Source organism: Macaca fascicularis, chromosome 19, assembly GCF_037993035.2.
Source record: "Macaca fascicularis isolate 582-1 chromosome 19, T2T-MFA8v1.1".
NCBI lineage: Eukaryota > Metazoa > Chordata > Mammalia > Primates > Cercopithecidae > Macaca > Macaca fascicularis.
In genome coordinates, this window is record NC_088393.1 from 13,613,142 (window position 1) to 13,639,038 (window position 25,897).

General features: G+C 54.4%; 1 protein-coding gene across 20 annotated transcripts in view; it reads right to left on the bottom strand.

The window, feature by feature from the left end:
* The window catches only part of CACNA1A (calcium voltage-gated channel subunit alpha1 A), a 432,044-nt gene that overhangs the window by 1,583 nt on the left and 404,564 nt on the right, over positions 1 to 25,897 (bottom strand). For 9 of the 20 annotated variants that reach the window (XM_045380278.2, XM_065534485.2, XM_045380276.2 and 6 more), the window contains 11 exons: positions 25,109 to 25,236; positions 22,473 to 22,569; positions 19,681 to 19,786; positions 6,556 to 6,663; positions 6,288 to 6,388; positions 4,363 to 4,472; positions 4,116 to 4,254; positions 3,832 to 3,945; positions 2,342 to 2,377; positions 1,260 to 1,446; positions 695 to 945 (listed from right to left, as the gene is read on the bottom strand). In XM_045380278.2, the coding sequence (XP_045236213.2) occupies positions 695 to 945; positions 1,260 to 1,446; positions 2,342 to 2,377; positions 3,832 to 3,945; positions 4,116 to 4,254; positions 4,363 to 4,472; positions 6,288 to 6,388; positions 6,556 to 6,663; positions 19,681 to 19,786; positions 22,473 to 22,569; positions 25,109 to 25,236 (1,377 nt within the window). Of the gene's footprint in view, positions 1 to 694; positions 946 to 1,259; positions 1,447 to 2,341; positions 2,378 to 3,831; positions 3,946 to 4,115; positions 4,255 to 4,362; positions 4,473 to 6,287; positions 6,389 to 6,555; positions 6,664 to 10,691; positions 10,794 to 19,680; positions 19,787 to 21,680; positions 21,810 to 22,472; positions 22,570 to 23,721; positions 24,150 to 25,108; positions 25,237 to 25,897 lie in introns of those variants that run through there. The other 11 variants (XM_074026049.1, XM_045380277.2, XM_074026050.1 and 8 more) reach the window with 8 other exon arrangements.

The following is a 25,897-nucleotide window of genomic DNA, read 5'->3' on the forward strand; positions in this document are numbered from 1 at the left end:
TACACGAAAATTGAAACAAAGGAAATCAAAAAAAAAGATACAACAAAATCAAAGGAGACACAGGATTGGGAGGAAGAGAGGGGAGCCAAGGGAGAAGGGCCGGGAGGGGAGGGAGGAGGAGGGGGGGGAGGAGGAGGGGGGGGACACAGGACATTTGAATGGAAAAAAGCAACAGCCACAGGGAGGAGGGAGGGGAGGAGGGAGAGTGAGACAAGGAGGGAGGGGAGGAGTCGAAAACCAACACAACAAAGTGAAAAGAGAAATGAGAAATGGAGTTTTGTAAGTTTCGGGGTTAAAAATAGCAGAAGTTTCAAAAATTACTCACAGGCGTCCAGAAGACAAATTATAATCGAAACAAAAACGGAAGCCGGGTTAAAGGAAAGCGAAAGGTCGGGCGGCGGGCCCAGAACTTAAATGTGATCCACAACCGAGGAGGAAGCAGCTGCGGGCGGCGGGGAGGGGGCGGCGGGTGGGCGGGGGTGTTGGGGGGACAGCATGGGCAGCTGATGTGGCCGGGAGCCGTGTCTGCTCCGGCCGCCGGGCACCCCTGTGGCTTGGGGGCAGGATGGGAGGTGGTCACAGCCGGGATCGGGGGACCTTTGCCCAGAGTGGCTGTAGGGTAGGGGGTCCCCTTCTCTCCTCCCCGCCTCCCCACCCGTGAGCCCAGCCTGGGGTCACTTGCAGCCGCACCCACCTGCCGGTGCACCATGTGCTCTCGGCCCTCGCTGGGCGAGCGGGACCAGCGCTGGTCCCGGGCCCGCGCCCGGCCGTGGTCTGGCCGTTCCTGGGCATAGCGGTCCTTGTCAGGGGGCGGGGGGTGGTGGTGGTGGTGGTGGTGGTGGTGCTGTCTATGCTTCCGATCCTTGGGCCGGCCCCGCTCCTGGTCCCGCTCCTTCGACGGCAGGTCCCCGGATTGAGTGGTCATGCTCAGGTCTGTCCCCAAGCCTGGGCCGGGCGAGGGTGGGACAGACAGGTGGTCGTGAGGGACAAGTGGTGCAGATGCACACACAGGAGGCCACCCGGAGGGTGTAGGGCCCTAGAGATCCCCTAGACCAAGGCAGGTCAGTGGGTCGGGGGGACGGGGCCGTACCCAGGTTCCTGCAGCCGCTGCCTGGCCCCCTCTGTCCCCTCTCCAAGGAGGCCTTTCCCTTTCTCCTTCCTCAGTGTCTCCCCCGCCCTGCCTTCTCCTCCCCTCTCCTCTGTTCCGCTTGTCCCTGAGCCCCACGGGGCTGCCCATCTGTGTCCATGTCGGTGCCCACCTGTGTCCACGTCGGTGTAGCGGCCCAGGGAGCGCTCAGAGGTGCGGTGGCTGCGGTCGCGGCGCCGCTGGTGGTGCCGCTGGTTCTCCTCGGGTGGGACCCGCTCCAGTGAGTAGTCATCCAGGCGTCGGGCCTTGGGGCCCAGCACGGAGGCTGAACGCTTCATGGGGCTGGTGTCTGAGATGGTCTGGGAGGGGGACAGGCCAGTGGGCTGGGGTCAGCAGCTAGCACCAAGTGGTCCCGGTCCTTCCTGCCCCATCGCAACAGCCTGGCGGCGGCCTCTGATGACTGGAGTGTGACCATCCTGGGGCAGGGGCCAGGGGGTGCCGTGGGGCCTTGGCTCCCCCTGATCATTCAGGGCTCTGAGTGTGGCCAGGCCTCTGAGGGTGGAACGTGAGGACTCCTCTGTCCCTCAGAGACAAGACTGCTCCTTTTGAGCCCATCCTGGGTTCTGACCAGAAAGATCTGACCCTCATCCTCCAGCCCCTGTGCTCGCTGCCCCCGCAAGTCTGAGTCCTTCTGGTGAGGCCCACGCTAGGGAGCTCTGGGTGGGGGTGGGGGATACCCAGGCACCTGAGGCTCTGGGGGCCCACTCTTTTCCCGGGTGCTGCACCCCTGGGTCAAGCCCTGACACAGGTTTCTCTGCAGCAGGCAGAGGAGGGAAGGAGGGAGATGGGGCAGATGTCCACCTCCCAAGGTCCAGCCCAGCTGAGCACTGGTGGCTCCAGGTAGGAGCTGCAGGACCACGGGTTGGTGGTGGTGTTAGGGGAAGAAGCCCCCCAGAAAGAGGTGCAGGGTGGGCCAGGCTCTTGGAGAGCCCGCGTCCTCTGGCGTAGGGGGCCCTGAAGAAAAGGTGGTAGGAGTGAGGATGGGGATGGCCCCGCCCACCGGGGCGTATGGGTGGGGGGCACACACAGGACACCACACACAAGGATTGGGCTCCATGGGGGAGAGGGTGAGATTGGCAAAGAAAGGGTGGGGTCTGAGGGTGAGGGTGAGAGATGACGGGACTCCCTGGAGGGGGGGTGGGGAGGAAGAGGGGGCCGGAGCCCTGCTGGGCGCTGGGCAGGCGCGGTACATACACTGAGGTTATTCCCACGTGGCCGGCCCCTTCTCCTCTGTCACAGCCCCATGGGATGGTGCACACAGAAAAAACAGAAAGAAGAAAATAAATATAAAAGGCAAGAGGGAGAGTGAGGAGGCGGTACATGGAGAAGAAGCCAGGGAGGGGGGTGGCACTGGCATCAAGAGAAATCGGAGGGAGAAGGCAGGAAGGAAAAGAAAAGTTAAAGTCCTGGCGGGTGGGTGTCCTGGGCCCCCAGGGCTGGATGTCCTCCATTCCCATGGGTACAGAGGAGACAGACAGGAGACACAGACAGACAGATGGCAGAGGCATGGGACCGAAAGACGGGATGGCGCAGCCTCGAGCCCCTGGCCCTGGGCTCTGCCTCATGCGATGCATACCCCAACCCCTGGCTCCAGCTGATGCTCAAAGCTTCCACGTGGTGGCCGTCAGCTGGGCTTGTCCCAACCCCCTCCTGGGGCCCAGCAGCTCGGTCCTGAGGGGGCAGCAGCATGCACACTGGGTGCTCTCCAACCCATGTTCCCAGCAGCCAGAGGCCAGGCCCTCAGGTGACCCTGGTCCAGCCAGGCACAGCACAGCCTCCTGCCCCGTGCAGACGCCACACACAGCACACAGAAAGCTCGCCACAGCCACACATGCCACGCGCCCGGGCCAGGCTCTTGAAGCCACGCCCTGTTCTCCTCCAGAGGCCGGCTGTGTGCATGGGCCGCCGCTGCTCAGGCCGTGGGGGCAGCCAGCTATGCCTCTGGGCCCTCTGTCCCACGAGTCCAGGGCAACTAGATCATCTGCAGGTGGGGCCTGGCAGCTGGGTGAAGCGGCCACACACAGACACACATCAAGCACACACCCCTGTCTCCCCCAGTGACCCCCACAGAGACCAGACAGAAAATAGGAACCCAGCTGCCCCCAGACCCACCCCAGACTCTGCTACTTCATCCTAGGACCTGTCAAGTTCCCATATACAGACACGTGTGCTCGTACATGTGTGCATGTGTGAGGACATGTGCAGTGTGTATATGCCCACGTGCACACGCATGTGTGTGTGTATGCAAGCATCTGAGTAGGCGCACAGCTGCACGTGTGTGTGCATGCATGCTGAGCATGTGTGTGTGTTTGTGTAGGGGTGATCTTCGCGGCAGGTGTCACCTGGCCCTGTTGAACCCTGCTGCACCCACTAATCTTCCACAACCTCCCCTGTCTGCAACCTCCAACCAGGGCAGCCAGAGACCATTTTGCAGTGGCCACTGCCCTCTGCCCCAGGGGAGCACTTTCCTCTCCGTCCTCTGTGAGGGAGGAGGGTCTGCAGGTGCTCCAGGTGTGGCCAGGTGGTGGGTGGGGCCTGCAGACTGCTTCAGAGGCCCAAGGAGTCTCTACCCAGGCCTGAGTCCGGCAGGGATGGGATGCACTGGGCTGCTTGTTGCGGGGGGCCCGGCCCCACCTGGTGCAGAGTTAGGGGTCCAGCCCCAGGGCAGTGGTGATAGCCCTCACCTGGTTCTCTGCAGGGAGGCGGGGCATGGAGGCGGCCCGGCCCTGGCCTTCCATGGGGAGGTAGTGCTCGCTGTCGGAGTAGCCATCTCTGCCCATCTCTCGCATCTCCACGGACTGCGGAGCAGATGGCGAAGCTGGATGAGCCCTGGGGCCTGACCTCCAGATCCCTGGTGTCTGCAGATGGAGGGAGCTGCAGGTGTGTGTGTGTGGGGGGGGGCCCAGATCCCTTCCTCCTGAACCACCCGGGCCCTGGGAGCCGTTGGGGAGTTGGGGGACAGAGGCACCTGAGAGTTAGGCTGGCTGTTGGGCATGTCGGTGGGGGGACCTCGTTCCGGGCTCCACGTGCCCGTCTTCTGGAACATCTCCTGGGCACGCTGGGTCACCCAGGACGGGCTCTCCTTGAGGCCGCTTTCGTGAGCCATCCTGCATGGGGGACAGAGGCCGGGGTAGCAGTGGGTGCTTAGGCGGCTTCCAGAACGTGGAGACCGTGACACCCCTGCACTCCACCTCCCTAGTAGGGGCGACACTCACAGGGCTCCTCCTGGGTCCAGTTGGGCGGAGGGGAGGGCGTTCTGGCCAGGTCCCCCTTCCTGCGTTGGGGACGGGGGCTCCATGCGCTGGAACATGAGGGGTGTCCGGTCCTGGGGAAGGGAGCAGAGAGTAATGTGTGGACAAGGGCAGGGTGGTGGGATGGTGGTACCCAGAAGGCATTGCGACATCCCCAGTATACACACACAAGATACACACACACACACACACACACACAAGACACACACACACACACACACTCAGATCTCGTCCATCTAGACCCTTCCTTCCAATTCCACACAGAACTGGACCACTTCTCACTCCTCCACCCAAGTCACAGCCCCAGCCTGGTCCCGCCTCCTCATCTCCCACTGCAGGCACCTTCTCCGAGGTCTCCCGCTCCTACCTTCAACCCCACTGTTCCACAAGAGCCACCAGAGGGTGCCCATGAGCACCTGAGTCGGGTCTGATCTCTCCTTTGCTTAGAACCCTCCATGGCTCCCACTTCACTTGGGGTAAAAGCCAGGGTCCTTCCTGCAGCTCCCATGACCCTGAAGGACCTGCCCTACCACCTCCTTGCCCTTGTCTCCTCCCTGCTCTTTTCCGTCACACTGGCCTCTTTGCTGTTCCCCAAACAACCTAGGCACAGTCCAGCCTTAGAGCCTTTGCACTGGCTGTTCCCTCTGCCTTGAACACCCTTCCAGGTATTGCTTAGCTCCCTCTCTCTCCCCTTTTCCTTCAAGCCTTTGCTTACATTTCACCGTCTCAGGGAGGTTCCCCAACTACCCATTTCCCATTGCATCCCCTCCTCCCCTGGGTACTCCTATCTTCTGGATTCTTCTCCACCTTCCCCCATGACACTTCTTTCTCTTTGCTGGATGCCGCACGATTCAGTCATTTGCTACCATTGGCATTTCCCCCCTTGGAATATCTGCTCCCTGAGGGCAGGGACTCTGGCCTGTTTTGTCCATGGGTGAGCCCCTGAGGACTGAGAACAGCACCCTGCACACAGTAGGTACTCAGTAAGTGTTGGTGGAGCAGCTGAATGAATCTACATTATGTGTCTTTGGCAAGAACTTTTTTTTTTTTTTTTGAGATAGAGTCTTGCTCTATCACCTAGGCTGGAGTGCAGTGGTGTGATCTTGGCTCACTGCAACCTCCACCTCCCAGGTTCAAGTGATTCTCCTGCCTCAGCCTCCCAAGTAGCTGGGACCACAGGTGCATGCCGCCACATGCAGCTAATTTTGTTTTTTGTAGAGATATGGGTCTTTCTATGTTGCCCAGGCTGGTCTCCCACTCCTGGCCTCAAGTGATCCTCCCATCTTGGCCTCCTAAATAGCTGGGACTACAGGTGTGCACCACCATGCCTTGCTAATGTTTTATTTTGTAGAGATGGAGTCTCACTGTGTTGCCCAGAGTGGTCTCAAACTACTGGCCTCAAACGATCTCTCTGCCCTGGCCTCTTAAAGCACTGAGATTACAGGTGTGAGCTGCTGTGCCCAGCCCCTACTTTTTTTCTTTTTTTTGAGACAGAGTTTCGCTCTTGTTGCCCAGACTGGAGTGCAATGGCACGATCTCGGCTCACCGCAACCTCTGCCTCCCAGGTTCAAGCAATTCTCCTGCCTCAGCCTCCCGAGTACCTGGGATTACAGGCATGCACCACCATGCCCGGCTAGTTTTGTATTTTTAGTAGAGATGGGCTTTCTCCATGTTGAGGCTGATCTCGAATTCCTGACCTCAGGTGATCTGCCCGCCTCGGCCTCCCAAAATGCTGGGATTACAGGCCTGAGTCACCGGGCCCAGCCTAGTCCCTACTTTTCAGGGACCTGCCCTGGGGCTTTGCCACCCTCATATTCCAGTTGGTTCCCATGGTGACATGCAAGCCACTGTCCCTAGCCCATATGTCCCCAGAGCGGCGAACAGCGCACCTGCTCCTCGCGCATGGCCTGTAGCTTCTTGGCCTTGCTCTGCCGGTAGTACTCCATGATCATCATGGCCGCGTAGATCTTCCCCACGGTGAGGTCCGTGGCTGGGGGCACACACAGGGCGAGCTCACCATGGGCAGGCCTCCTTAGGGCCCTTGTCCTGGGTCCCTGTGTATACCAGCCGGGGCCGACACTCTCCCCAGGCCTCCTCTTTCCCTCCCCCTCCATCTGTCCTGATGGATCGGATCCCAGGGCTGGGCTTGGCTCTTACACTTGTGAGGTGTGACCAGCAGGTCTAGCGTCTTCTGGGACAGGTTGGGCCAAATCGCCATCATCTCCTTCCGCAGCTCAGCGTCCATTTGCTGTTTGTCCGCTCCTCCTGCAATGGGGGTGCAGACAGACCCTGACTGTCTGCCTGGGTGTCAGCTGGACTCTGGGTCAGCTGCAAAGCCAGAGGCTCCCGAGAACGAGACCCCAATCTTTCTGGTCTCTGTGGGGTCTCCAGTTCCCTGAGGGCCTGGCCCAGAGGAGGCCCTGGCCAGTGCTGCTGCAATGTGGGCTCTGGTTCTCGATGGGGCCAGGACCATGAAGCAGCTGTGCAGGAGACAGCCCAACATGGAGAACAGCTGGGCAACTTGGGTCCCAATCTTGTCTCCCAGTTATCAGCTGCGTGACTTAGGTTACTCTACCACTTAGTGCTTCAGTTTCTCCATCTGTGAAATGGAGACAATAGCAAGACTACTTGCCTCACCTGGTTTTTTTTTTTTTTTTTTTTTTGAGATGGAGTTTCACTCTTGTTGCCCAGGCTGGAGTGCAATGGCACAATCTCAGTTCACTGCAACTTCTGCCTCCTGGGTTCAAGCGATTCTCCTGCCTCAGCCTCCCGAGTAGCTGGGATTACAGGTGTGCGCCACCATGCCTGACTAATTTTGTATTTTTACTAGAGACGGGGTTTCACCATGTTGGCCAGGCTCATCTCAAACTCCTGACCTCAGATGATCCACCCTCCTCAGCCTCCCAAAGTGCTGGGATTACAGGCATGAGCTACTGCGCCTGGTCTGTTTTTTCTTTTCTCTTTTTTTTTTTTTTTTTTTAACAGTGTCTCTCTGTTAAAAAGATCACAGTGACGTGATCTTGGCTCACTGCACCCTCCACCTCCCAGGTTCAAGAGATTATCCTGCTTCAGCCTCCTGAGTAGGTGGGACTACAGGCGCGCACCAACCATGCCCGGCTGTTACCTGGTTGTTTGATGATCAAAGTAATGTGCGTGCAGCCTTGGGACACTGTCTGCTGTAGGATTATTGTTGCAGTGACCCATCTGTCCAAGGCTGGGACGGACGCCCTGGAGCATCCCCAACAGAGGAGGTTTTGGTTTTGGTTTTATTTTGATTTTTGAGACAGGGTTTTGTTCTGTCGCCCAGGCTGGAGTGCCATGGCGCAATCATTGCTCACTGCAGTCTCGACCTCATGGGCTCAAGCGATCCTCCCACCTCAGCCTCCCAAAGTGCTGGAATTACAGATGAGAGCCACCGTGCGTGGCCCAGAGGAGATCTTTTCCCAAGTCTCCAATGCCATGGACGTGCCCTTGGCCTACAGCCAATCCCTGGTCCCTCACCCCAGTCATGGTGGTCACTAAAGCTCTCTGCCGGTGTTTCCTGGCCCTCCTGAGTACAGGAGAGGGTTCCTCCTGTGGTTGGTAGGGCCATGTGATGAGTTCTTGCTAATATAGTGTGCACCATGTAATGTGCCACTTTGGGGCCAGAGCATTTATTATTATTTTTGAGATGGAGTCTCGCTCTCACTCAGGCTGGAGTGCAATGGCACGATCTCGGCTCACTGCAACCTCCACCTCCCAGGTTCAAGAGATTCTCCCACCTCAGCCTCCCGAGTAGCTGGGATTACAGGCATCTGCCATCATGCCTGGCATTTTTATATTTTTGTAGAGACAGGGTTTCACCATGTTGGCCAGGCTGGTCTCGAACTCATGACCTCAGGTGATCTGCCTGCCTCAGCCTCCCAAAGTGCTGTGATTACAGGCATGAGCCACTGCACCCAGCTTATTAAAAAAAAAATATTTTTTTATCTATCTATCATCGATCGATCGATTGATCGATCGATTGACAGGGTCTTGCTCTGTTGCCCAGCCTGTGGCACTATCCTTGTTCACCGAAGCCTCGAGCTCCTGGGTTCAGGCAATCCACCCACGTCAGCCTCTTGAATAGCTGGTTCTATGGGTGCGCTCTTTTTTTCTTTTTTTTTTTTCTGAGACAGAGTCTTGCTCTGTCTTTCTCAGGCTGGAGTGCAGTGGCATGATCTTGGCTCACTGCAGCCTCTACCTCCCGGGTTCGAGCGATTCTCCTGTGTCGGCCTCCCGAGTAGCTGGGATTACAGGCATGTGCCACCACACCCAGCTAATTTTGTATTTTTAATAGAGATGGGATTTCACCATGTTGGCCAGGCTGGTCTCCAACTCCTGACCTCAGGTGATCCACCTGCCTCAGCCTTCCAAAGTGCTGGGATTACAGGAGTGATATACCATGCCTGGCCTCCTCAGCCTCTTGCATAGCTGAGACTACAAGAGTGAGCCACCACATTTGGCTAATCTTAATTTTTTTTTTTTTGTCTTGCTATGTTGCCCAGGCTGGTCTTAAATTCCTGACTTCAAATGATCCTCGTGCCTCAGCCTCCCGAAGTTCTGGGATTCCAGGCATGAGCCACTGAATCTCTGTACCTGGCTCTTGACATCAACCTATAACAGTTTTTCTTCCCTCATGGGGAGCAGCTGGAATTCGTGGCTGTGTTTACTGTCTACTATAGCCAAGTGAGGTGCCCTCGGTCTCTGTGGCCCCTTCTCATGAAGAAAACATGACATTTCCTATTAAAAGTTACTTTATCAGCCTGAGCAACATAGGGAGACCCTGTCTTTAAAAAAAAAAAAAAATTAGCTGGGTGTGATGGTGTGCACCTGTAGTCCCAGCTGCCTGGGAGGCTGAGGTGGGAGGATCACTTAGCCTGGGAGGTGCAGGCTGTAGTGAGCTGTGATTGTGCCACTGCACTCCAGCCTGCGAGACAGAGTGAGACCCTGTCTCAAAAAAAAAAAAAAAAAGTTTCTCATGGAGAAAAAGAAAATGCCTGCTGTGGTAACTGAACTGAGTCCCACCCCAAATTCACATATTGAAGCTTTAACCTACAGTGTGACTATATTTGGAGATAGAGCCTTGAAGGACATAATGAAGGTTAAATGAGGTCCCTAGGACCCTAATCCAATATGGCTGGTGTCTCCCCATTTTTGAGAGACAGGGTTTGCTCTGTTGCCCAGGCTGGAGTGTGGTATGATCATAGCTCGCTGCAGCCTCCAACTCCTGGGCTCAAGTGATCCTCCTGCCTCAGTCTCCTGAGTAGCTGGGACTACAGGCACATACCATCATGCCTGGATAATGAAAATTAATTAATTAATTAATTATTTTTGGGACAGAATCTCACTCTATCGCCCAGGCTGGAGTGCAATGGCACGATCTTGGCTCACGGCAACCTCCGCCTCCCAGGTTCAAGTGATTCTCTTGCCTCGGCCTCCCAAGTAGCTGGGATTACAGGCACATGCCACTGTGCCTGGCTAATTTTTTGCATTTTTAGTAGAAATGGGGTTTCACCATGTTGGCCAGGCTAGTCTTCAACTCCTGACCTCAAGTGATCCGCCCCCCTCGGCCTCCCAAAATGCTGGGATTACAGGCGTGAGCCATCCCGCCTGGCTGAAAATGTTTCTTTTTTTGTAGTCCTGGGGTCTCATTATGTTGCCCAGGCTGATCTCAAACTTGTGGCCTCAAGCAGTCCTCCTGCCTTGGCCTCCCAAAGCACTGGGATTACAGGTGTGAGCCACTGCACCCAGCCTCAAGTACAGAATAATTATATTAACACTGGGACTGTCAGGAATAGGAGGTGTCTCTGCAAGTGGGCAAGAGTCACCCACGAACGGTTCATGTTCCCAGGTGGGGCTGCCCAAGGCTGTCTCCCTCCCCGCTCTCATCCTCATGCCTTTGGTAAACATTCTCTGTGGCGGGGTCTGTCCTGTGCACTGTAGAGCATTCAGCACCATTCCCAACCTCCACACATAGTCTCTCTTCACCTCGCAATCCTAGAGTACTGTCCACGGACTCGTATGTGGGCAGCCCAGTGTAGAACGCCCTTGCTGTGAGCTCTCCGCAGAAGTTAGAATGTCACTGCGGGCTGCTATTTGGATATGCTAACTGGGCTTACGTTTAATATGCTAATTGATTCAGGCAGGTGGCTGGCTCTGCCCTCAATGCCTGGGGTCGGGGGCTTGCAAGAGGATAGGGACCAGCCTGGCCAACATGGTGAAACCCTGTCTCTAGTAAAAACACAAAAATTAGCTGGGCGTGGTGGCGCATACCTGTAATCCCAACTACTCGGGAGGCTGAGGCAGGAGAATTGCTTGAACCCGGGAGGCGGAGGCTGCAGTGGTGAGCTGAGATTGAGCCACTGCACTCCAGCCTGGGAAACAGAAAGAGACTCCATCTCAAAAAACAAAACCAAAACAAAACCAGATTCTTCTGGGCAGAGAGAACAGGGGGGTGGGTGGGAGAAACAGATGGACAGGGAAGAGAGAGAGAGACAGAGACAGAGAGAACGAGATGGACCTGCCCACTTTCTCCCAATCTCCAGCAATGAATGGTGGCACCACTTTCGAGAATCTGAAGAATGATTGAGGTTAATCTGTCCCCCCTTGCGGCCCCTTACCCTGCTGGAAAGGAAGCTCAGTGTGCTTAGAAAGTGAACTGAACTGTGAAAACAAAGTGTGTCATGCTCTCCTGAGACTCGCATCTGCTCAAAGGGCTGCCATTAGTACCACTCTTCCATTGCTGTCCCCACACCCTCCTGACCTTCTTTAACCCCGAGAGCCTGGCTCAGCTGTGGAACGCCAGAATGAGGCCTGGCACTCACTGAGGATAAGAGGTGGAGGGGCCCCTGGCTCAGAAATCTGGGGAATCGGCCGGGTGTGGTGACTCATGCCTGTAATCCCAGCACTTTGGGAGGCCAAGGCGGGAGGATCACGAGGTCAGGAGACTGAGACCATCCTGGCTAACACGGTGAAACCCCGTCTCTACTAAAAATACAAAAAATTAGCCGGGTGTGGTGGCGGGCGCCTGTAGTCCCAGCTACTCGGGAGGGTGAGGCAGGAGAAGGGCGTAAACCCGGGAGGCGGAGGTGAGATCAGGCCACTGCACTCCAGCCTGGGTGACAGAGCGAGACTCCGTCTCAAAAAAACAAAACAAAACACACACACACACAAAAGAAATCTGGGAAATCATTGTCTTCAGGGAACTCAGTGGCATCTGGGGTATAAGTAACAACTGCGACAGCCAAACGCAGGGACATCTCCGGGACTCTTTGAAACCCTCAGGAAGGGAATCCAGTAGGTGTCACACAGGCTGGACTTTCTGGGGTTCTGAGCAGTAAGGACTAGCTCAGCAGGCTGGTGTTGTCCAAACCCTGCACATTCCAGTGGAAGGACTGGTCCTTGACTTGCTCCTAGGAGGTGATCTGTAAGCCTTTGAAATGTCCTGCCTGAAAATAGTGTCTGTATTTAGCAAGGAGCCTTGGGCCACACTGTATAGTTCATTATTTTTTTTTTTTTGAGTCTCGCTGTGTCTCCCAGGCTGGAGTGCAGTGGCGCGATCTCGGCTCACTGCAAGCTCCGCCTCCCGGGTTCACGCCATATTCCTGCCTCAGCCTCCCGAGTAGCTGGGACTACAGGCGCCCGCCACCATGCCCAGCTAATTTTTTGTATTTTTAGTAGAGACGGGGTTTCACCGTGTTAGCCAGGATGGTCTCGATCTGCTGACCTTGTGATCCACCCGTCTTGGCCTCCCAAAGTGCTGGGATTACAAGCATGAGCCACCATGCCCGGCCTTTTTTTTTTTTAATGGAGTCTCGCTCTGTTGCTTAGGCTGGAGTGCTGTGGCGTGATCTCAGCTTACTGCAAACTGCAAACTCTGCCTCCCGGGTTCACACCATTCTCCTGCCTCAGCCTCCCAAGTAGCTGGGACTACAGGCTCCCACCACCACACCCAGCTAATTATTTTTGGATTTTTTAGTAGAGATGGGGTTTCACCATGTTAGCCACGATGGTCTTAATCTCCTGACCTCGTGATCCGCCCGCCTTGGCCTCCCAAAGTACTGGAGTAACAGGCGTGAGCCACCCCGTGCCTGGCCTTTTTTTTTTTTTTTTTTTAAAAAAAAAGAGATAGGGTCTCACTATGTTGCCCAGGCTGTTCTCAAACCCCTGGCCTCATACGATTATAGGTGTGAGTCACCGTACCTGGCCCATAGAGTTCATTCTATTTATTTATTTTGAGATGGAGTTTTTGCTCTGTTGCCCAGGCTGGAGTGCAATAGTGCGATCTCGGCTCACTGCAACCTCTGCCTCCTGGGTTCAAGTGATTTTCCTGCCTCAGCTTTCCGAGTAGCTGGGATTACAGGCGCCCACCACCACGCCCGGCTAATTTTCCATACAGTTAATTCTAACAATGTGATTTATAGTTGGGGTCTTGAGCCACGTGGTATCGGTTTGACCTTTTGAGGGACTGGAGACTGAGTAACTATGGTCAGCCCTGCCTGCATGACAAACCCTCAATAAAATCCCTGCGGCACCAAGGCTCAGGTGAGCTTCCCTGGTTGGCAGTACAGTGACAACAGTGCGTGTTGTCACACATTGCAAGGAGAATTAAGTGTTATCTGCACAACTCCACTGGAGCAGACAACTAGAAGCTCATGCCTGGTGTCTCCTGGACCCTTCCCCAGATCCCCTTCCTTTGCACATTTTATGTTTTGGGATTTTGTTTGTTTGAGACAGAGTCTTGCTCTGTCACCCAGACTGGAGTGCAGTGGCACGATCTCGGCTTAATGTAGCTCTGTCTCCTGGGTTCAAGGGATGCTCGTGCCTCAGACTCTGGAGTAGCTGGGACTACAGGCATGAGCCACCGCACCCGACTAATTTTTTTTTTTTTTGGATACAGAGTTTTGCTCTTGTCGCCCAGGCTGGGGTGCAATGGCGCAGTCTCAGCTCATTGCAACCTCCACCTCCCAGGTTAATGTGATTCTCCCGCCTCAGCCTCCTGAGTAGCTGGGATTACAGGGGTCTGGCACCATGCCTAATTTTTGTATTTTTGGTAGAGATGGGGTTTTGCCATGTTGGCCAGGGTGGTCTCAAACTTGTGACCTCAAGTGATCTGCCCAACTTGCCCTCCCAAAGTGCCGGGATTACAGGTGTGAACCACCACGCCTGGCCCTTTGCAGATTTTTTTTTTTTTTTTCTAATAGAGTCTCACTCTATCCAGCCTGGAGTGCAGTGGCAGGATCTCGGCCCATTACAACCTCTGCCTCCCGGGTTCAAGTGATTCCCCTACCTTAGCCTTCCAAGTAGCTGGGATTACTGGCGCCAGCCACCATGCCTGGCTAATTTTTGTATTTTTAATAGAGACAGGGTTTCACCATGTTGGTCAGGCTGGTCTCAAACTGTGTGACATCAAGCAATCTGCCCATTTCACCCTCCCAAAGTGCTGGGATTACAGGCGTGAGCCACCGTGCCCGGCCCTTTGCAGATTTTAATCTGTATTCTTTCACTGCAATAAACTGTGAGTATAAAAACTTTTCTCAGTTCTGAGTTCTCCCAGGATATCATTGAACCTGTGGGTGGTTTTGGGACCCCTGAACACAGATCCTCAGAGTGCCACAGCAGCTGAGTTACGATGGCATTACATGCGAAGAGTGGGGGTGTTGTTAGACCCGTTGTACAGATGAAGGAACTGTGGTAGGCAGACTTCAAACCTGCCCTTCCGCCAAGATTCTGTTTATTCAAACACTAATCTAGGGATCACTGCCCAGGCTATGAAGGGACTTTGCAGATATAATTAAAATACCAGAGGCCCAGTGAGGTGGCTCATGCCTGTAATCCCAGCACTTTGGGAGGCTGAGGCGGGCAGATCACGAGGTCGGGAGATCGAGACCATCCTGCTAAAATGGTGAAACCCCGTCTCTACTAAAAATACAAAAAATTAGCCGGGCGTGGTGGCGCATGCCTGTAATACCAGCTACTCGGGAGGCTGAGGCAGAAGAATCGCTTGAACCTGGGAGGTGGAGGTTGCAGGGAGCCGAGATTGCACCACTACACTCTAGCCTGGGTGACAGTATGAGACTCCGTTTCAAAAAAAAAAAAAAAAATGCTGGGCACGGTGGCTCACGCCTGTAATCCCAGCACTTTGGGAGGCTGAGGTGGGTGGATCACCTGAGGTCAGGAATTCAAAACCAGCCTGGCCAACCTTGGGAAACCCTGTCTCTACTACAAATACAAAATACAAAAAGAATTAGCTGGGCGTGGTGGCAGGCACTTGTAATCTCAGCTACTCGGGAGGCTGAGGCAGGAGAATTGCTTGAACCTGGGAGGCAGAGGTTGCAGTGAACTGAGATTGCACCACTACACTCCAGCCTTGGCAACAAGAGCAAAACTCTGTCTCAAGAAAAAAAGTTAAAATATCAAGTCAGCTGACCTCAAAATACAGAGATGATCAGGGTAGGCCTGCCCCAATCAGGTGAGCCCTTGAAAAGCACAATATTCTCTCTGCTTGGTGGCAGATGGGGAAGTCTGAGAGAATGGGAGCACATGGACGATACATACACTTCCAGGAGCAAAAAGCTAAAAAGCCAATGATAAAACAAGACCTCAGTCCTACAACCACAAGGACTTGAATTCTGCCAACACCTGAATGAACCTGGAAGTATATTCTCCCCCAGATCCTCCAGATAGGAGCCCAGCTTGGCTGACACCTTGATTTCAGCCTCGTGAGACCCTCAGCAGACAGCCCAGTACAGCTTCTTGGACTTTTGACCTACGGGACTGTGAACTGACAAATGGGTGTGTCTTAAGCTGCTATATCTGTGGTCATCACATAGCTCACTGCAGTCTTGACCTCCTGGTCCCCAGTGATCCTCCCACTCCAGCCTCCCAAGTAGCTGGGACTACAGGTGCCCATCACCACATCTGGCTAATTTAAACAGTTTCTATAGAGATGGGGTCTCTCTGTGTTGGCCAGGCTGGTCTTGAATCCTGGCCTCAAGTGATCCTCCTGCCTCGGCCTCCCAAAGTGCTGGGATTACAGGTGTGAGCCACTGCGCCCAACCTCCTTGTGCTCTCTTTACCTTCACTTTGTTCCTGGCACTAACAATATTCGTCCTCCACCCCTCCAGTCCCCCACCTTCCCTGCCACTTCCTCCTTGAGTCTTGCCATGTGGCCTTGGCTCTTCCTCCCTTCTTCCTCTCAAGACCGTGGAAGGAAAATGTGTCCCAAGGCTCAGTCTTTCTTCCTCCTGACTTCCCAGTGGTTTCAGCTGGGCTCAGCCCCTTCCTACCTGTTGGACTCTCCACCCGCTCTTCTCCCACCCGCTCCTTCTCTCTGGTCCCGTTTGTTTTTCTTTTCCTTCTTTCTTTCTTTTTTTTTTTGAGACAGAGTCTTGCTCTGTCCCCTAGGCTGGAGTGCAATGGTTTGATCTCAGCTCACCACAACCTCTGCCTCCTGGGTTCAAGCCATTCTTGTCCTCAGCTTCCCAAGTTGCTGGGATTATAGGTGTGCACCACCACGCCCGGCTAATTTTTGTACTTTTAGTGGAGATGGAGTCTTGCCATGTTGGCCAGGCTGGTCTCGAACTCCTGGCCTCAAGTGATCCCCCTTCCTCGGCCTCCCAAAGTGCTGGGATTACAGGTGTGAGCCTCAGGTCCCCATTTCTTCTGGTGATTGTGCGCCTCTCTCTCTGCCCTGCTGTCCTTAATCAGCTGCCAAGTCACATCACATCCCCTTTCAGGCCTCTGAAATGCACTCCAGACAGGGGACCCCTGACCCCTCCGCCAAAGCTGCCCTGGTCAAAGTGACCATAATGACCAGTCACTTGCGATCCTCATTATCCTTGGCCTCTGGGCAGTGTCTGACGTGGCTGCTCCCCTTCCTCCTGAAGCCGCCCTTCTAAGCATAGAAACTGCCTCCAGGAGCTCACACTGCCCTGGTCTCTGCCCGCCTCCCTGGCCTCCCCTTCTTCTTTCCCCCTAATGATGGAGAGTGAGCCCTGAGCTAGGTCTTTGGGGGAATCTCTCAGTTTTATTTATTTATTTATTTATTTATTTATTTGAGACAGAGTCTTGCTCTGTCACCCAGGCTAAAGTGCAATGATGTGATCTCGGCTTACTGCAACCTCTGCCTCCCAGGTTCAAGTGATTCTCCTGCCTCAGCCTCCTGAGTAAGTGGGATTACAGGCACATGCCACCACACCCGGCTAATTTTTGTATTTTTAGTAGAGACGGGGTTTTACCATGTTGGCCAGGCTGATCTTGAACTCCCGACCTCAAATGATCCACCCACCTCGGCCTCCCAAAGTGCTCAGATTACAGGCATGAACCACTGTCCCTGGCCTCAACAAAATCCTGAGATTACAGGTGTGAGCCACCATGTCCAGCCTTCTCAGCACTTTTTTTGGTTTTTTTTTGAGATGGAGTCTCACTCTGTCACCCAGACTGGAGTGCAGTGGCGTGATCTCGACTCACTGCAAGCTCCGCCTCCCGGGTTCACACCATTCTCCTGCCTCAGCCTCCTGAGTAGCTGGGACTACAGGCGCCTGCTATCACGCCCAGCTAATTTTTTTGTATTTTTAGTAGAGACGGGGTTTCACCGTGTTAGCCAGGATAGTCTCGATCTGCTGACCTTGTGATCTGCCCGTCTTGGCCTCCCAAAGTGCTGGGATTACAGGTGTGAGTCACCATGCCCGGCCTTTTTTTTTTTTTGAGACAGAGTCTTGCTCTGTCACCCAGGCTGAAGTGCAGTGGCGTAATCTCGGCTCACTGCAACCTCCACCTCTCAGATTCAAGCAATTTCTCCTGCCTCGGCCTCCTGAGTAGTTAGGACTACCGGCGTGTGCCACTATACCTGGCTAATTTTTTGTAGTTTTAGTAGATACGGGGTTTCACCATGTTAGCCAGGATGGTCTCCATCTCTTGACCTTGTGATCCGCCTGCCTTGGCCTCCCAAGGTGCTGGGATTACAGGCGTGAGCCACCGTGCCTGGCCTCAGCGTTTTTTTTTTTTTTTTTGAGATAGAGTCTTGCTCTGTCACCCAGCCTGGAGTTTAGTGGTGCGATCTTGGCTCACTGCAACCTCTGTCTCCCCGGTTCAAGTGATTCTCCTGCCTCAGCCTTCAGAGTAGCTGGGGTTACAGGTGCCCACCATGACACCCGGAATTTTTATATTTTTGGTAGAGATGTGGTTTCACCATGTTGGCTAGGCTGGTCTTGAACTCCTGACCTCGTGATCCACCCACCTTGGCCTCCCAAAGTCCTGGGATTACAGGTGTGAGTCACCGCGCCCAGCCCCTTCTCAGCTTAAAAATTTTTTTTTTCTTTTTCTTTTTGTTGTTTTGAGCCAGGATCTCGCTCTGTCGCCCAGGCTGGAGGGCAGTGGTGCAATCATGACTCACTGCAGCCTCAAACTCCTGGCTTCAAGCAATCCTCTCACCTCTGTCTCCTGAGTAGCTGGGACCACAGGCATATGCCACCATGTCCAGTTAATTAATTTAATTTTATTTTTGAGACAGAGTCTTGCTCTGTCTCCCAGGCTGTAGTGCAGTGGGGTGATCTCGGCTCACTGCAACCTCCGCCTCCCAGGTTCAATCGATTCTTCTGTCTCAGCCTCCCGAGTAGCTGGGACTACAGTACCCACCACCAGATCTGGCTAAATTTTGTATTTTTAGTAGAGACGGGGGTTTCACCATATTGGCCAGGCTGGTGATCCTGACCTCAACTGATCCACCCACCTTGGCCTCCCAAAGTGCTGAGATTACAGGCGTGAACCACCATGCCCGGCCTACCCCTAGTTCTAAGCTACTGTCCTGTCTCCACTCGGATGATATCAGCAGCCCTGACCCTGGCCTCCTTCCACTCTCTCATCCCCTCAGTGGCCGGAGGGAACCTGTTCAAATGTGAGTTGGGTCAGGCTCCTCCTCTGTTCTGAACCTGTGTGGCACGCCCTCACTCAGAAGGTGAGTCAGTTCAATACCCCTGGTGTCCCCTGTTCACCCCCCTGTCAGGGCCTTTGCCAGTCCTTCTGCCTGGAGCACCTTCCCCCCAGGGATCCACGAAACACTGCCCCACCTCCTCAGTGGCGGCCTCCCCGTCCACCTAAAATGTAAGCTGCTGGGTTCCCCATGCTTGGACGGGTCTCTGGCACATTGAAGGGGTGCACTAAATATCTGCAAATGGGCCAGGTGTCATGACTCATGCCTGTAATACCAACATTTTGGGAGACCGAGGTGGGAGGACTGCTTGAGCCCAGGAGTTTGAGACCAGCCTGGGCAACCTGATGAAACCTCATCTCTATAAAAAATATAAAAGATTAGGTTGGGCACAGTGGCTCATGCCTGTCATCCAGCACTTTGCAAGGTCGAGACGGGCGGATCACGGGGTCAGAAAATCGAGACCATCCTGGCTAACACGGTGAAACCCTGTCTCTACTAAAAATACAAAAAATTAGCCGGGTATGGTGGCAGGCGCCTGTAGTCCCAGCTACTTGGGAGGCTGAGGTAGGAGAATGGCATGAACCCGGGAGGCGGAGTTTGCAGTGAGCCGAGATAGCACCACTGCACTCCAGCCTGGGCAACAGAGCGAAACTCCGTCTCAAAAAAAAAAAAAAAAAAAAAAAAAAAAAAAATCAGGCTGGGCACAGTGGCTTACGCCTGTCATCCAGCACTTTGGGAGGTCGAGGGAGGTGGATCACTTGAGGTCAGGAGTTCGAGACCAGCCTGGCTAACATGGTGAAACCGTCTCTACCCAAAATATAAAAAATTAGCTGGGTGTGGCGGTATGTACCTATAATCCCAGCTACTTGGGAGGCTGAGGCAGGAGAATCACTTGAACCCAGGAGGTGGAGGTAGCAACGAGCCAAGATGGCACCATCGCACTTCAGCCTGGGTGACAGAGGGAAACCGTCACCAAAAAAAAAAAAAAAAAAAATTAGCTGAGTGTGGTGGTGTGTCCCTGTAGCCCCAGCTACTGGGGAGGCTGAGGTGGAAGGATCACTTGAGCCTGGGAGGTCAAGGTTGCAGTGACTTGCAATCATGTCACTGCATTGTAGCCTGGGCAACAGAGCAAGACTCTGTCTCAAAAAAAAAAACAAACAAAAAAAAAAACAAAAAAAAACCAAACAAAAAACGCTGTGGAACGACTGAATGGAAGAGTGAATGAAAATCCGGGCGGTGACAGCAGCTCCTCTAGTTTGGGGCAGGGAGGGAGATCCCCAGTTCCACCCTGTCCCGCCTGTCTGCACCCGCCCCTGTCCCTTCCTTACCCTTGGCAATCTTGATGTCCAGGGCTGTGCGGATCAGAGCCATGAGGGTGGAATTGAAGTGGACGGTGTTGTCATCTGCGACAGGCAGGTCCATCCGCAGAAGCCGCTACAGAAAACCCAAGGCAATCACAGTCATTCCCAGGCATCTCTCCTGGGTCTCCCGTGAGCCACGCCCACCCCTACCCAGGGAGTCTCAGGAAGAACTCTGAAGGCTGCAGTGGCTGAGGTGACCCTTACTCAGGTTACCTGTCCCAGTACTCTGTTTCTCTTGGTGGCCCGTGGGGAGGGCACAAAAGGCTCTCCTGTATTTCTGGTCCCCTGCCCTCTCCTTTTTCCCCCCACCTGCTTGACCTGAGAGCTGGCATTTCCAGGGTTAGCCTCAATCCTTGCCCCACCCCCGCCCCGCCCCAGAGTTCTTCTGGACGGCCCTGTTTCGGTCTGACCCCAAAGAAAAAGAGCACAAGCTGGATTTGAGCAGCGCGTGCAACAGCCAAGGCTGAGGGAGCCAGAACCACAGCCGCTGGTGGGGGGCGCCGCCGGCTCCCCACCCCCAACCCCTGGCTTGGCCCAGACCAGGACAGACCAGATGGGCACAGACCACATCATTCCTCTGAGAAGCAGCAGGCAGGCAGCCCCCCACCGACGGGGCAGGCCCCTCGCAGGCATGCAGCAAGGCTGTGACACAGAACAGCACAGACAGGGGTGCATGCAGACGGAATCTCGAGACTCATTCATAGCTCCGTGGGAAGTGTATCTCAGGGACATGTCCGGATCTTGGCTCTATGTGCAGTGGCAGGGGGAAGGGGTGAGGGGCATTCCCTTCCAGCCCGGGGAAGAAAACATTCCCCATGTCCCAGGCAGGGGCTCTGTCCACCATGCTTGGTGGCATGGGAGGGGATGCTGGGCTGGTGCGCACCAGCCCAGGCTGAGGTGGCACAGAGAAGGGGGGTGAGGGTGACTTGGGTGGTGATTCAGACACATGTGGGCCGGAAACACAGGGCTGAAGATGGGGAGGGGAATGGTAAATCCAGAGCAGGACAGTAGAGGGGACACTGGGGGCAGGGTGGGGAAGGAGGTGGGAAATAGAGAAACACACACAGACTGGGTCACTGTGCACAGTTGTGCAGGTTGTACACTGCACAAAGGGCTCCCATCTTGGAAATGATAGATGTATGTACTTATTTATTTATTAAAATATTTTTTCTTTTTGTAGAGATGGGGTCTTGCTATGTTGCCCAGGCTAATCGTGAACTGGGCTCAAGTGACCCTCCCATTTCAGCCTCCCAAAGCACTAGGATTACAGGCATGAGCCACCACACCCGGCCCCTGATTTGTGTATTAAATATAACAGCTTCTCAGCTGATAGAAAAAAAGTGTCTTGTTCTCACCACATTGGTGAATTGCAACAATTTTCCAACAGACACGTTCTGTGGAAAGGGTGCCTTTTTCAAATTTGCACAAAGTTGTCTTATGGACCCATGGTGGCCTGCACAAAGACGGGGACAGGAAGGGCTTTCTGTCCCTCTCTTGCACATGCGCACACATTCATCTAAGCAGAGACTGAGAGAAGCGACTTGAGGAAAACTGTGTGTATGGGGGCGGGGGGGGGGGGGGAGCGACAGGTGCCAGGACAGGCTCATTGTCTGAGATGCTGGTGGGACAACCGTGTCCCCGGCTTTGATTGAGAAGTGAGGGGAGACATATAGGTTAGGTGAGGAGGGCTACACAGAGGAAGGAAAGGAATGAGGTGGGGAGGTGGCAACATGGGGCGGGTACAAATAGCATTGATGGATGGGGACACAGGGAAGATCAAGGTGGATGGGAGAATAGGATGATGGGGTAATATTTTTTGGGCGGGGAGAATCTTTAGGGGTCATCCCTGAACTTCTTGTGGATAAGTGGAGGGAACAGAGCATCTGTCCTTGGGCGCCAAGGGAGATTCCAGGACAGGGATCTGGAGGGGTGGCCCGGCCCAGCCGCTTGGCGGCAGGACGCTTGCTCTCTCAGCCAGCATGCACCACCCCCCGTCGGCCATGGTGCCTGCCCGCCCCAGGCCCCGCCAAGGCAGCGTGCATGGCCTGCATCAGTGTGCCACCGTCCAGGGGTCCAGCTGCGGCCGCCTGCCCACTCTGGAACAATGGAGAGGCATGTTGGGGTGTCTTGGGGGGGGATTAGGGACGGGGGCTGGGGACAAAACTCCAGGGGAGGGAAGGAAGGGGAAGAGAGGTTCTTGGTGCTTCTTGGAAGATCTCGAATCCCCCAAGGCCCTAGGTCAGAGATCAGCTTCAGGTATGCGTGGCAGGGGCGGGGACCTGGGGGCTAGAGGCACAAAAGATGGGACCAGGACTTCCCCTGCTTTTGGGGGCTAAAGCCCCTTTCTGCAAGGCGCCTGCCCCAGCCTGGGCATGGGGGCCGCTCTGGGTGGGCAAAAGTGGGAGGCGTGGGTTTTGACTTCCCGAAGAAGCGTGTTTGTTTCCAATTTGGTACCTGGGAGACCAGGTGCAAGGGGACCTGGGCGCTCCCCTCCCCCTCCCCCCAGCGTGTCGGCCATAATGGAGTCTCAAAACACGAAGACACTCATCAGAAAGGACGGACACAGTGTGCTGCTTAGAATCAAGGGATGATCATGATCAGTTTACTCGAGAAAAGAAAAAAAAGAATCAAAAACAAAAAAGAAGAGAAACGTTGGAAAAAGAGAGTCGGCCGGGTGTTTCTGGTCAGCACTAAAAAAAAGAAGAAGAAGAAAAAAAAACCCAGTGCCCGGACATTGGTGGTCGGCAAGGGTAGTCTACCTTGTAAGCCACTCTGGCCGGACACTTCTTCCCCAGACCCAGGGGCGGAGACATGTGTCTCAGCATCTGATACATGTCCAGGTAAGGCATGCGGCCCCTGGCAGCACCGAAAACGGAAAAAAAAAAAAAAAAAAAAAAAAGGTGGGGGGAATGGGAACAGAGAACCAAAGGAAGAGGGGTGGGGAGGAACAGAAGAAAACAGAAATCCACACGAGCCGAAAAAATAGAGAGAGAAAGATGCAGAGAATGATAAAATAGGTATTTCAAATCAATGGAAAAAGAGGAGGAAAAAAAATGGAAGAAAAGGTCATTAAAAAAAGATTACTTCACTGCTCGGGAGCAGGGAGAGAGAGAGAAAAGAGAAAAGTCAGATTCAGCTTGGGCTCTGAGCTACAGTTCTGGAGGGATGCAGAGGGCAGTGGGGGATTCTCACTTTGGAAGACTTAGAGCCATGCTTTTGTTCATTGCCTTTTTTTTTTTTTTTTTAAAGAGACAGGGTCTCTCTCTGTCGCCTGGGTTGGAGTGCAGTGATGTGATCATAGTTCACTGCAGCCTCCACCTCCTGGGCTCAAGCAATCCTTCTGCCTCAGCCTCCCAAGTAGCTGGGACTACAGGCATGTGCCACAGTGCCCGGCTAATTTTTTATAGAGAAGGGGGTTCTTGCTATGTTGCCCAGGCTGGTCTCAAACTCCTGGGCTCAAGTGATCCTCCAGCTTTGGCCTCCCAAAGTGCTGAGATTACAGGCATGAGCCACCGCGCCCGGCCGTCACTGTCATTTCTAAAGTTGGGTCACATTCTCTGGTTTGGCTGAGGCTGGTCTCTGAGGGGGCCTAGGTGGGGAGGAGGGGCCGGTGCCAGGGAGGGGAGGAGGGCTAGGGGCTTTGAGAGGTGAGGGGTGGAGGGGGAGAGAGTGGAGGTGATGGTTGGGGGAGAAATGCAAAGTTACAATCCCCCAGGGGATGTGTCTGATTCGGGGTGCCGTGGAGACCCCAGGATGGGCAGCTTCAGCTAAGAGCAAGCAAAGATGGCTGAAGGCTGAAGGGAAGGAGGAAATATGTTCCATGCTTTATCGAGTCTACATGACTGCATTCTGTTGGCTAAGAGAGTTTTCTAGTTTAATGCAAGAGAGAGATGGCTCTGTTTTTTAGAGATATATATATATATATATATATATATGAAATATATATATTGAAGAACCCCAAGCCACACTCATTCCATGGATGCTAGCAGGTTTTAGTGGAAGTCAAACCTTGCAAGCAACCCTATGAGGACATTTCTTGCCTAAGCCGAGAGGGGGAGATATTACTCGCAATAAACTGTACATATCCTTATAATGAATCCGACCGCTGAAAGGAGAAGAAAGGGGGTTAGTGCAGGCAGTGGGTTCACACGGGCTCCCTGGGCACACGGCGAGGTCATGATGCCTGAGGCTGGGGTCTCCCTGGCTTGAAGGAGTGGGAGAGACTTGGGACACGTGAAGGTCCCCAGTACATTCCCAGACACTGGGGAGACCCAGGGGTGGAGGATTTCAGTCGGGGTGTGCCAGGAGCTCTGGACTGCAGGGCACCTCCCCCGGGGTTCTCTCTGCATCTGCCTCCTCCACAATCTACATGGGCTACAGGGGTGGGGGGGGCTTGTGGAATAGAGGACTTGGGGACAGCATCCAACTGCTGTGACCTAAAATCAAAAGAAGAAGAGTTAGGAACCAGCCAAAGCCCAGCCCCAGACCCATGGCTCTCCACAGCCTCTTGGTCTCATAGAAGACTTGTTTGAGGCTATGGGAACAGCCAAGACCACCTCCTGCCCAGCTTTCTCGTGGGGGCCTCCTCTCTGGTGCCAAAGCCACAGGAAGACGGGGCTTAGGCTGCTGAGGGCCCCCCAGTAATGCTTCTTCAGGCCCCAAGCCCAGGCTGAACTAAATCCTCAGTGGCTGGTGGGCTCCAGGTATTCGGATAAAGCCTGAGTGAGCTTCCAGGCTTGCTGTTGGGTGAGCGCTCAAAACACGCGCACAAGGTGGCACCTACCCCCCGAAACCATTGCCCGTCAGTGGAGAGGGACCCCTCTGGTGTCTACCCAGCTGGGAGCACCCGCTCCCTCTGTGGCCACAAAGATTCAAGGGCCCCTGAGGCTCTGTGTCCTCCCCTGGCCTGTATGTCCTCTCACTCCAAGGTTCACAGGTCCCAGTGGGAGCTGAGTTCTGCCACTCTGATGTTGCTGCTAATCCTGTCTGCCAAGGGCAAGCCAGCCCTCCTCCCCACACTCGCAAGAGAACTGAGGCTGGGACGCTGTTGGTTTTCTCCCCGGAGCCTGGCTAATGCGTCCTCACCATCTGGAGACTTCGCGGTGAGAGATAGGAGAGACTCGTAGGAGGAGAGGGCTCTTCAGGACACCTCATGGTTGACGTCCTCCCTCATTTCCCAGAAAGCCCAGGGTCTGGGCAGGGTCGGCACCCTACACGTTTAATGCGGGGTATGCAAGGGCGATGATTCCTATATCTTCTCTCCTGACGGAACCTGTGAGATCCTGCTAGGACCCCAGGAGCTCAGTGCTCCAGGGTCTAGGGCCTGACCTAACCTGCGTTCCAGTTCCAGGGAGAGGCGAGTATTGTGGCTGGAGGATTCGGGCTGAATTCTTACCAAGCTGCGGGGTCATACTCGGCCCAGACACGCACGTACTCATCCAGGTGGTGGGGACCCAGGATGGAGGAGTCTCGGGTGAGGTACTCGAAGTTGTCCATGATGACGGCGACAAAGAGATTCAGCATCTGTGGGGATCCCGGGGACCAAGAGAGAGTGGAGGCAGAGACCGAGGGAATGAAGGAGTGAGTGAGAAGGATACAGACAGACAGACAGACCCAAAGACATGTACACAGAGACCCAGATGGAGAGAGGGATAGAGAGAAGATGGGGAAAAGAAATGAGACAGACAGAGATCGGGGGACAGAGAGGCGATGCTCACTCACACAAGGAGGTCCAGTGAAAGGGAGATCAAGTGGAGAGATGGGGGAGAGGAAGAGAGAGACACAGAGAGATGGAGAGAGAGAGATACAAACAGACAAAGACTGGCCGGGCGCAGTGGCTCACGCCTATAATCCCAGCACTTTGGGAGGCCGAGGTGGGCGGATCACTTAAGGTCAGGAGTTCGAGACCAGCCTGGCCAACATGGTGAAACCCTGTCTCTACTAAAAACACAAAAATTAGCTGGGTATGGTGGCATGTGCACCTGTAATCTCAACTACTCGGGAGGTTGAAACTGAAGAATCGCTTGAACCTGGGAGGTGGAGGCTGCAGTGAGCTGAGATCTCGCCGCTACACTTCAGCCTGGGCAACAGAGCGAGACTCCATTTCAAAGAAAAAGAAAAAAAAAACAGAGACAAAGACCAAGAATGATGGAAAGAGACAGAGTCAGTGAGAAGGAGGGGAAGC